Source organism: Cyclopterus lumpus, chromosome 17 (assembly GCF_009769545.1).
Source record: "Cyclopterus lumpus isolate fCycLum1 chromosome 17, fCycLum1.pri, whole genome shotgun sequence".
Taxonomy (NCBI): Eukaryota; Metazoa; Chordata; class Actinopteri; order Perciformes; family Cyclopteridae; genus Cyclopterus; species Cyclopterus lumpus.
This window is the reverse complement of record NC_046982.1, coordinates 11,549,332-11,561,874: the sequence shown is the minus strand read 5'-3', so window position 1 is coordinate 11,561,874 and position 12,543 is coordinate 11,549,332. Positions and strand designations below refer to the sequence as shown.

General features: G+C 41.2%; 1 protein-coding gene across 1 annotated transcript; it reads left to right on the top strand.

The window, feature by feature from the left end:
* Positions 1-9,972: 9,972 nt before the first annotated feature.
* ptger4c (prostaglandin E receptor 4 (subtype EP4) c) lies at positions 9,973-11,565 on the top strand. Its single transcript, XM_034555394.1, has 2 exons — positions 9,973-10,833; positions 10,969-11,565. The coding sequence occupies exons 1-2, from the start codon at positions 9,973-9,975 to the stop codon at positions 11,563-11,565; spliced, it is 1,458 nt and encodes a 485-aa protein (XP_034411285.1).
* Positions 11,566-12,543: the final 978 nt, after the last annotated feature.

Here is a 12,543-nt window from a genome sequence, read left to right as displayed (position 1 = left end):
CATATCCTATTTTTTACAATATTAATGAATAATTGATTATAATAATAATAATTTCTCCTGCATGCTACAATATATTGAAGTATATACAGTAGTGTCTTGAAGAAGATTCCTCAGAAGAAGAGTGTCTCATTATTTCAGGACAGGAACAATATGGCTTATGACTCATCCTGCAGAGTACGCAAAGGCTGACTGACGTTGATCCCGGGTACAGTAATAGACCAATCCTTTCCATACATCTCAGACCATGTCTGGCAATTAGATCCTATGAGGGAAGGGATGTGTCTTGAGAGGGAGGTACGTTGATCAGGATGGATGGAGATATTAAGGATGAGAGGCCACCAGAGAGACAATGTGATGTCATTAAAGCACAAACATCGTGATCCCCAACATTTGATATACCAACTGTGTTTTTGAAGAATAAGCTGCAAAGGTGACCAAAACTTGAGCAAATGATATCGGCAAAGAATGAGGACATCAGAAGTATTCAGTAGACTCTAGTTATGTGATTTTAAATGTACATGATTATATTTTCAGAGCACTGACCATAGCTCACAAAACACTACCCATGCTGCTCCTTCCTGCCCTCTGGCCGCAGATATTACACTCAGTCATTAGTTCCTTATTCAGTCGGTGACATATTTGTGTTGTTGTGATGTTCTTGTTTGTCTACATCCGGCTTCTGGCTGTTACTTGTTCTGAGTGTTTGATTGCGTTCAGACTTTGAGAGCAAATTTCTTCTATAAAGGTCAATAAAGTCTGAGTTTTCTCGTTGTCATGTGAGATCCTTACTTCTCCATGAACTGTAATTCAAAAATAACACGTTTCTTTATTTGATAAGAAAAAAACTTGACCTCCTAACCAGCTAGAAAAGCCAGTTTGGGGACCGGAATGTCTATTTGAAAAATGTCCTTCTTTCCTTTTGTTAAATGAGGACACGACTTAATTTTGTTTTAATAAGGTGCTCTCGCCTGGATGAGCGGTTGATAATGGATGGATGGATAGATGGAAGGTGCTCTTTATCTAAAAAAAATCATTGTTGATCAAACCATCAGGCCATTGCCATGGAAATGCTACATCTACTGTGATAAAAGCCTGCTCTTTTCATTTGGCAATTTATGCTTTTGTGACGCAAAAAAAATGGAAACAACATAGGATAAAGCAGAGATGATTCAACAGAAGGAAATAAGTTTGTTCCAATCCATATCTTAGAACTATGACGTTTTGCACCATGTTCATTATCTCAAACCTTCCGACTTCAGATCAGTTTATCTGAGTCTTGTGACATATGGTCATTACTTTTCTCTTGATGAAGTACTGATGACAGATGGGAGAGACATTTCATGTGCAGCTATTACGGTGTCTGGTGCTGCCAGAGAGCAGGAAAAAATTAAATTGCAGAACAATTGTGAGATATTTCAAACATTTTTATGAAAATAAAGGCAACATAATCTATTTATTGACCGGGAAAGACACCGAAAAGAGAAGTCAACAACTGTAGCAACATCTGTGGTTTGTGTAACTGATGTTTTTCCCAGTTCAAATGTTTCAGTTAGTGGGCTGGCTCTCCTGGTAGCGAAGATAATGATGACAGAAGCAACTTACCCTTTTCTCAATTAATTAGTTTGCCCGTGGCACCATATCTCTGTTGCTATTCACTCTGTTTCACAGACGTCTAACTGTTTTTAATTGCCTTTGAAAGTGATTCAGCTAACATCCATTATTTCCAATTAGGAAGTCTGTTCAACACTTTCAGGACATCTGTCAGTGTATTGAAAATGTAGTTTGCCCAAATCCATCTCCCTCAATACATGTTTATGTTGCTGCTGTGTTAGATGACATGTTTGACACCATTGTTTGTCTTTTATTTTTGACAGGCGTGCAGCCACCTTATGGTATTGCCTTGTCACATGATTAAATAAAATAAAGAGACCTGCAATTTGACAAAATCAAGTTATTATCCAGCAACCATAATTGCATATGACAAAATACCAAAGAAAACAAGAAATTCTTCATTTAATTGAATAGGTTTTTTGTAGTTTAGGTAGAATGAGCATATCTTTTGTCAGGTGAGGTGGCTTTTTTAAGGACTTAAATATCAAATATCAAAATGATTTCTTACTCTAACGGAGTGACAGTTGGCAGTGAATCTAAATCACCAGCCCGAGCATGCGTTGTCTGTACACTTGTATGATGTCCTTCCTGCAGGTTTTCTGTGGGAGGATGACTCCCACAGAATGTGAGTGTTAGACCCAGAGGGTGAATCACACACACACACACACACACACACACACACACACACACACACACACACACACACACACACACACCTCAAAGTCAACAATCACTCGTCTTTTGTTCCAAAGTTCAACTCTTGTAGCCTCTAACTCTGCATTTTGTTGTTCATTACATGTTGGAGGTTGTACCTTTCAATGCCGACATCCCACACACTGCCCACTGACTATGTAACTTCACCTTCTTCCATCTGAGGCTAAGTGTGTGTATTTTGTCTTTGGTTTGTGCAGATATTTCATTAATGATATGCCCCTATAAAAATCATAATATTGTTTCCATTAAACACAATGAAAGATGATGTGACTACTTTAGAAAGGTATGAAACCTATCCCTCATGTTGTTTAATTAACCCCTTTAGTTTCATTGAACTGAAAATGATGTGGATAATGTGATTTCTTCTTTCACTGGCTCACTTGTATGAAACGGATACTTTGAGGACACCATGATGGGATTAACATTAACTGCTTAATAATGGCAGACTAGACTGTGGAGGTGGTAGTTAATGTTGTTTAGGGGTTCCACTGGATGAAAGAGGAGGTGAGATGGCTGCTAATGACACTAAGGAATGTCACATTAACAACACCTGACTGAGCCGAGGGGGTCCGCACTGTGTGAATAAAGAAAACTCACTTTTCATTAATATTACTGAAGAAACAGTGACAGATTTTAAACTTTTGTATTGTGCATTTTTCTGAAAATGACATTCATGAAGTTCATGAGGTTTGATTTTTCTTTTTTTTAAGGGAAAGGATGTGTTGTTACCTGAGTTTTTCATAATATGTGTCATGAAAACACTTTCGTACTAACCCATTGTTTAATCAATCCCGTTCGAGCAGGCTTTGTTTGAATGCCAATCCAAATCACCAAAACCTTGAGGCCACAGAGCCGACTTGTTAATTTGCATGTGTTGCATGTATTACTCACAAACATCTGCAGCAGCAGAATGAGTTGAGAGTAAAAAAGACATTTCATTCTTTGTTGTTACTGAGTCACAGGTGTAGGTTTGTCTGAAATTAAAACTATAAGCCCACTCCTGATATACACAATTACTCATCCTTGCTATTGAGGCAGCTATGAATCAACATTGCCTGTCTTCACATTAATACAAAGTTTAACAGATGCCAAACATTAAAATGTAATCAGGATTTAAAATTAATAGCAACCACACTGGTAGTGTTTGAATTTGATTGTGCACTCATGTACTTTTGTATCATTGTACATTCTCTCTCTCTCGCGCACACACACACACACACAAACACGCACACACACGCACACACACGCACACAGGTCCACAACCACGCACGCTTACACAAACACACACAATCACGCACACACACACGCTTACACAAACACACACACAAAGACACATCCCAGAAGAGTATTTCAACACCTCACAAGACACATCGAGATATTAAACATCTGTTATTCAAAAAGTTGGCACAGACCTGTTAGTACTTGCATGTGTGTGTATTAGCAGCAGCTCACATGATAACAATGTTTAATATCCAGCAGCCACCTGACACATGATGTGAAAACACTGTGTGGGGGACCATTAGCTCTGATTGCTGCACTCTGCCTGAGCAGGCCGAGTCAGTTTGGGGGACGGGGGGGGTTGAATAAAAGAGTATAAGTGCTCAGACAAAAAATCCATTTGAATTTAGATGGAACTGGACTATATGAAAATCTTCTTTTTATGTACATTTTACTGGAAAATATCCCTCACCAGTATTTCAGAAATTCCAAATCCTACTAAACGGCCTTAACGGCCAGTCCCCTCCACACACAGTTTTTGAGTTTAGGTTTAATGTATTTTTTGCATTCCATATAAAGTAGAACACCAGAATAATCTATCACTAATGTCATATCGCATTTATACAATGATATACAACTCCAACAGGAAAGAGGCGTTGAATGTGTTCACTACTTCCACTGTACTGTGAGCTTCAGGCTCCCTAACATGAGGCAAGCTGAAAGATGGAGATGTGTGGGACGCACATGTACACATGTACACATGTACGCACGTTGACCTACACTGACATGTAGCTGGGCATGTGTGGGATGTTAGCATTCAAACTAAATTACAAAATAAATTAAAAGTGTTTCGGTGCACTAATGTAGAATAGACCGCATCGTAGTCCTACATACACAGAAGACTGTACATACCGGTAAGAAAACACAAGTTCAATTAACAAGCTGATAACACTACTTACAAAAACCTTTACCGTGCTTCAAAGGTGGAAGTAAGATTTTAAAAAATTACAAATATGGACTTTCTAAGACTTAATTGGACATTGGAGGGAAAAGAGAAGGAAATAAGATGGAGCAGAGAGTCGATGAGCCTTAGCTCCACAGTGTAATGAGCTTGGCAGGCTGCAGCAGAGGCAGCAGTGTGATTGAAGGCCTGTGTGGAAAGGCAGCAGTGGCGGTAGAAGACAAACCAAATCAAACTGGGTGATGGTCCCCCGGCAGCACTGAACGGTGTGACGGCATAAAGATGTCACCTTAAAATTACAGCAGCAGCGCAGACGATCACCGGCGTGGAGCCGTCACCTCTTCTCATTCTTTCAATTTGCCCATAAAGGAACTTGACGTCACTAAGGATCCCTCAGGAGATGCTGTGTGTGACTAAATTATGGGGAGAAACAAAGAGGCTCCACCTTTTTTAATCAGTTTTCTATCTCTTTTTGTTCTGCTGGTGCGCTCTTAATGTCATCATTTTAGCTGTTGCAGAACTGAAGCACATTTAGCAATTCCTCCATGTTTTCTTGTTTGTGAGGTAAATGTCTCTTGCTTCTTCTTAGGATTCCATATTGTCACTATTTACCTTCTCACCTGTACAGGTTGTGAGGATTACTTAACACTGCAGTTGCTTTGTTATACTATAGTAATGAAAAAAAATGAAAAGGAGCAACTGTGATTTGAATAATTCAATGTAATAGTTTGACAATAGTTTGGAATAGCAGAAAGTTAGATGAGGATATTGATACCACTCCCATACGTTAAATATGTATACATTAAATATGTATGTTAAATATGTATGTTAAATATGTACTTTAAATATGAAGCTACTGCCAGGAGACGATTATCTTAGCTTAGCATAAAGACGGCAAACAGGGGGGAAATTAATACATTAATACATCTACTAAACACGTTATCTCGCTTGCAAGTGTAAAAATGACACGTTGTGGTCTGAGAGCAGTGACTTCTTGGAGTCTTCAGGCAGTCACGGCTTCTGGCCAACGAACAAACATTTTGTACCATCCGGGTTTTATGCCTCTGCTTTTACAACTGATTCTCACACCAGTGCATCAAATAGCACAGCTTGGTCAAAGGGTTAGGGTTAGGGTGTGATGCTTTACGTACCCCTCATCAGGTTTACACATGTCAGGGACTAAGTGTTAAAATACGCTCATAACACGCACAGTGTCTTCCATCCATCCATCCATTATCACCCGCTTATCCGGGGTCGGGTCGCGGTGGCAGCAGGTTCAGCAGGCCGACCCAGGCTTCCCTCTCACCCGCAACACTTTCCAGCTCATTCTGGGGGATCCCGAGGCGTTCCAAGGCCAGACGGGAGATATAATCCCTCCAGCGTGTCCTCGGTCTTCCCCGGGGCCTCCTACCAGTTGGACGTGCCCCGAAAACCTCTAATGGGAGGCGTCCAGGAGGCATCCTGACTAGATGCCCGAACCACCTCAGCTGACTCCTTTCGACACGAAGGAGCAGCGACTCGACTCCAAGCTCCCCCCTGATGTCCGAGCTCCTTACCATATCTCTAAGGCTGAGCCCGGCCACCCTACGGAGGAAGCTCATTTCGGCCGCTTGTATCCGAGATCTCGTTCTTTCGGTCACGACCCAGAGTTCGTGACCATAGGTGAGGGTTGGAACGTAGACCGACCAGTAAATGGAGAGCTTTGCCTTCCGGCTCAGCTCCCTCTTCACCAAGCGCACAGTGTCTTTTCAAAATCAAATTCCATCTTCACAGGAAGTTAGGTTTGGACAACAAAACCTTGGTTGAGGTTTAAGAGAGTTGAAGTTAACCTGCCCAACAACTCTTGTCACTCAGTGACTAACGACAAAAAGTCAGCTTTACTTTTACTTTTAAAGTCTTTTGTTTAATTGACCCGTTTTGCACTTTATACTACGTATGTTGTAGTATAGTATGTAATGCCCAACACACACACATAATACACACACTAAAAGAGCGTTAGTGTCAGATTAGTTTTTTGTTTCCGGTCTTTATGCTGAACTATGCTAACCGGCTCCTAACTGTAGCTATATATTTACTGTGCAGATATGAGAATGACATCACACTTTTTATTTAACTCTTGGCAAGAATTAAAATAAGCGTATTTCACAAAACTATCCCTTTACACCAGTCTGCAGAAGTTTAAAATAAAATAAGGTGTTTCTGAGCCGCACAGACACAGTACCTGTTGATTTTTATTTTCCAGTTTTAGCTGAAAAGATCACAGTTGAGATCATTTTCATTCTAACATAGACAACAGATTCCAGACCTGGAACAAAGGAATTGCTCTACTCGCATGTCATTTGTAAGCCTGTAATGCTCTGTGACCTTTTGATTGCAAATGCGTCACATGCAGATCAATACCTAAATTAAAGTCTCTCGAGACAGGACATCGATTATATTGTTTTGTACCAAATAAGCAGTGAAAATCTTCCAAAGCTCTTGCACGTTATTGCTCAGTGAGAACTGAGATGCCCACTCAAACACCAATAAACCACCCTGTGTGGTTTCCACATACATCAACCTCCTCCTTCTACAGCCAGTCTCATGAATATTTGAAACATCGTCTCAACATCCTTTCATACTGCACATACTCTCCAGGGACAATTGATTAGAGGCTCTGAAAACAGATTTGGGTCATTTAAATGGGAAATCCCCAAAGAGCATATGTCCTGGGCGAGAAGACCAATGACACACACACACACACACACACACACAGAGACACAAAGACAATTACACACACACACACACACACACACACACACACACACACTACTGTAAACCTTATTAATCCCATTCCATGTCTGCCCATAGTGTGTGGGCCATGAGTCCCTCAGGTTGTGTGTGTGTGCAGAGAGAGAAAGTATCAGAGCCACTGACGTCTAGCTTGGGGGTGTTACATCACGGAGGGAACACACACACACACACACACACGCAGCAGAAGTAGCAGCAGATAATCTAATCTGTGGAAATGAAAGAATTCATCATATACAATGAGAAAAATGTCTATCTAATGTTAGACTGTGGTGGATGTTGTGGCTCTCTGTCTCAGCCTGTGTAGCTGGATTCCTTTCCTCCTTATATGAACCGATTGTTTCCATGTGTGTGTGTGTGTGTGTGTGTACGCGTGGGTGTGTGTGCGCGTGTCGTGCAGTAAGATGTTGCAAATACTTAAAATGTGCCTATAGGAATATACTGTGTTGTAGGATGCCTGTGTCATTAAGGAAAACACTAAACCACTATTATTTATTGTAGTAACTATTAAAGAATATTGACTATTTATTCTATATCATAACTTAATACCATGTGTGGCCATGTGGGTAGTACCATGCAGGATGGAGAAAGGCACTGTATTCTACGTATTTACAAAGCATTTCTTGGCAAATATCTTATACGCCTTTTTAGCTATTGATCAAATTCCCATTACATGAGGTCCCAAGACTATCTGGTCCTCAAAAATCATTATGATAATACAGAATTGTACTTAATACTTAAATTCATGTGTTTTTTATGAATTGATGTTGTCCATAATGTTAATATCCCTGGCCTGGTCTGTATAATTTGGTGTAACTGTAACATACAAAGGAATTGAAAAAGAGAAGGGATGGCATAATAAACCTCACCAAAGTGTAGAGCTTATGTAAAATCTATATGACAAAGAGCAAATGGAGCTGCAACACAACCTGTAAATGAAAGTTACGCAATAATCGATACCCTGAAATAAACCTGCTGGAGCTGAGATTCATTGGTGGAAAGTCCTTCAAACGGTGAAAAGAAAGCGCACCCTTGTAATGTTTTGTTCTTGTCAGAAGTCCCAGTCTGGGCTGTCATCAGTGTTTTGTCCAGTGGATGTTCTGTAAAGACAAAGTGACATCAACAGCTATAGAATCATTTCAATAGGAGCATTTAAATTCAATAAAATGCGCTGAACAAAATGGATTTTAAAAAGCAACTCACATAAATCATTCTTGATGTTTCCTTCTCTTAGGCTTGCTGAAATTGTGCTTTAGTCTCAAAAAAGATGCACGCATGTGACACAAAACCCTGAGATAAAAGCCAGCCAACTGATAAAGACGTGGGGTTGTAAAGACATAAATATATTATTAGTTTCACTTTGTGTGTCCCCAAGTTTCCTCTTATGCAAAAGAGGCACTTTATGGTTGATGTGATTCATTAAGCAACGTGTGCACGCGCCAAGTGCTCTGCTTCAACACAGTCTCAAGGCAGTATGTGAATCACTCACGACATTCAATATATTGGCTTGGTGTTAAGGGACAACATGCTGCATTTTTTTTCTGGTTCCTCGGAACGATTTATTTTTCAGGACGACATAACATTACAAAAATAAATTGAGGTTTAGGCATCAAAACCTATTGAGCAAAAACAGAAAAGCTGGGCTAAAAATAACTTGCATATAGTACCAAAGTCCTTTCTCAATGAAGGGTGTGGTAAATGAAATGAATCATGTCCTACTTTTTCAAACTATATGGTCTGTGTTGTGCCATCGATTGCAACCTAAACAAGCATGCACTATTTAATAATGGTTGAGTAAATGTTGAGTGTTTATTATTATTATTATTATGATTATTATTATTATTATTGAGTGGGTGGTTTTAAACACAGCAGTGTGGCGACTATCCATGTCCGTGGTGCTGATTGTCTTGAAGGCGCTGACCTTGGTGCTGAAGTTTGGGATTTATGACATGCTGTCTTTACTTGTATTCCTGGACGATATGTGGTCATACAAACTAGGTGCATGTTTTTTAGTAAACCTTCCCAGCCTATTGAATTACAGGTAGTTATACTATTATACACTCTAACAGCTTATTGCAATTTCTCAGCATTGAGACCCTCCTTATGTATTTAGGCTATTAATCCAAAATATATGTTTTTATTTTATTTTATGGCGGACGTTTAATGATGAGTATGATAGAGGAAATTCATGCGGGTTTTATTAACTTTAAAAAATGTTTTTTTCAAAAACAGATTTTTACAGTTGTTTGATCAGATGCTGACATTTGGCTCCGGTATTTAGTGAGTTAAGGCTGATATGAAGAGCAATGAAAGGTACTCAATATTTATTCTTTGGCCGTCTGCAGAAATGTGATCTGAACCGGGTCGCTGCGCACACAGCCGCGCGTCACTCTCCTGACATCAGCACGCAGCTTAAATACCCGCAGCACGAGCGGTGTCAACACTACGGCACACCTTCATGTGGGCACAACGGGAGACAAACACACTGCTGCCAACTAAACAGAAGAAGCACTATAATGTGATGCATGTCATACTTTTTTTGAACAAACGATATTTGGGGATGTTGTGTTATAGCTAATTATTTATTTTGACAAGCACTTTATATTTACACAGTAAGTGTTCAAACATTGCGGGAAATCCTTGCACTTAAACCTTTGTGTACAGTGTTGGTTTTAATGATGATCAACGACACTCTTGCGTTTGGAGAACTGGACATGAATGTTTCGGAGTCACTGCCGCCTCTCTCTCTCAGCCACAACCACAGTCTGTTCCCTGCACTCCGGCTGGAGTCCAAGTCTCTGGTCACTTCAGCCACGATGTTCGCCGTGGGTGTCCTGGGGAACATCATCGCCATCGTTGTGCTGTGTATCTCCAAAAAGGAGCAGAAGGAAACCACTTTCTACACCCTGGTCTGCGGGATGGCCATCACGGATCTGCTGGGAACATGCTTCACCAGCCCGGTGGTGATCGCCACATATGTGGCCAACCGCTGGCCAGGAGGAGTGGTGCTCTGCCACTTCTTCTCCTTCTCCATGCTCTTCTTCGGCTCAGCCGGGATGTCAATCCTGTGCGCCATGGCCGTGGAACGATACTTGGCCATAAACCATGCGTATTTCTACTCCCAACACATAGACCGGAAAATGGCGCGCTTTGCGCTCCTGTTCATTTACCTGGCTAACGTTGTACTGTGCATTATGCCCAGTTTTGGTTTCGGGCAGCACGTCCGGCACTTTCCCGGAACGTGGTGCTTTCTGGACTGGAGGTCGATGGATCTACTTGGAGCCTGCTACTCCTTCTTGTACGGCGGCGTGATGTTGGTGCTGATCGCAGTGACAGTGTTGTGTAATTTGGCGGTGTGCAGGTCGCTGGTGGGGATGAACCAGATGACAGTGATAGTCAGGACGGAGTCATGTGAGCAGAGAGGATCACGTCGCCGCTTCCCCCGGCTGCCGTCGGTCACCTCAGCCGCGGAAATTCAAATGTTCTGGCTTCTGATCCTCATGACCATCGTTTTCCTGGTCTGCTCCATCCCTTTAATGGTAAGGTCATCCGGTTATTTTATCACGATACTTGAGCAATGTGCCTGCCAAGTACTTTTAATTACTGTTCTTTATTTTATTTGTGATCAAAAAAAGCTTTCTTAAATATTCTCTGTCCATGTTTCTATCTGACAGGTGCGAATCTTTGTGAACCAGCTATACGATCCTGCTTATATCTCTGCGGGAGGGAAGCCTGACTACCGGAGCGACATGTTGGCGATCCGCTTCGCCTCATTCAACCCCATATTAGACCCCTGGGTGTACATTTTGTGCCGGAAGAACCTGCTGATAAAAGGCTGCGAGAAGCTGAAGAGCACAGCGTCCCATGTTAAAGACGGGCGTGGTGACAACATCGGTTGGGTCGGAGGTCAACACTCCCCTCCGTCGTTAAACAGCAATGACACCAGCTACGCGTCATTACGCACAGCCACCTACAGAAACGACGTGGAACACCGGGTGTCCATCAAGAACAAATCGTTTACAGACTTTGAGATGAGACAAGCATGGGACTACGACACCGCCCGGGTCAACTTCCACCCGTTCAGCGTCGAGTCGACCGCCATCACCGGGTGTGAAGAGGAAGCAGCAGCTGGTTCCAAACAGAAGGTGGCGGCCAAGTCGTCTCCAGGACGCGGTCCAACGCCGCTCCTGTCCGCGCATGTTAGAAAAGTTGACATTGTCACCTGCACGTTCAGCACACCAAGTTCATGTCAGTCAGCGAAATGCCTTTGATAAAGAAGTGTGAACTGTAACCATCCGTTTATAATTGTTTCAAAGTTGTTTCATTTGCACAGAACACTTTTTATTGAAACTGTGAGCAAAATCTCCACACTGGATCTCTTTAGATGGTTTTCAACCACCTGCGGGCCATTTCAGCTTTAAACAAATACCCACAAATGACCACATCAATAAGACCTGTTACCTTGAATCTTGAAGAAAAAGGAGACGAGGTATAATAATACAAATATTAACAACAATTCAACAATTCAAGGTAACACGTGGTAATCAATGTACTATTACAAATGGTAATGTTGTGGCTTTAGTATTCCTTTAATGAAACAGCCCTTTTCAGTCAACACTCGGTCATCATACATCCCTCGTAAGGGATTTAACCACAAACCTCTCAAAATCTAATGTAAATCTTTGTTTGAAGGTTAAGTGATCCACTTGGGGATGTGCATCTATAGCATCGTCCTTATATCAACCAGAATATGTCTCCATTCAGGTGAGGTGCAGAATAACACATGGACACAACTACCAGCTTTAAAGTGTACAATTGTATGATACAGGGACAACTGAATATAGACCTTTTGAAACGTATTACATCTTGTTTTATATCGCACAATTGCATACAATGATTTGATAACAGCCAACTTGAATATCATCCTTTTAAAAAAAGACAAGGAAATGCTGTTGCTGTAAGCTGTATGACCTGTGGTGTTCGCTTGATGTCTTGGTTGATCTGCAGCTAAATAAAATGACACAGAAGACAGCAAACCACTGAATTTGACCGATTCTGCTGTTTCAAGATCAAGAAATTATCTTTAAAACAAACATTTTCGGTTGAGCAGACAGGCGTCAGGCGAACAAAGCTTCTTTAAGTTCACCCTGGGCACAGATTCACATTTTAATATTTATTTTGGACCAGCAGGTGGCTCTATGACATAAGTCCCCTTTAAATTGAACTGAAAAAATTAAGGTGTTGATCCT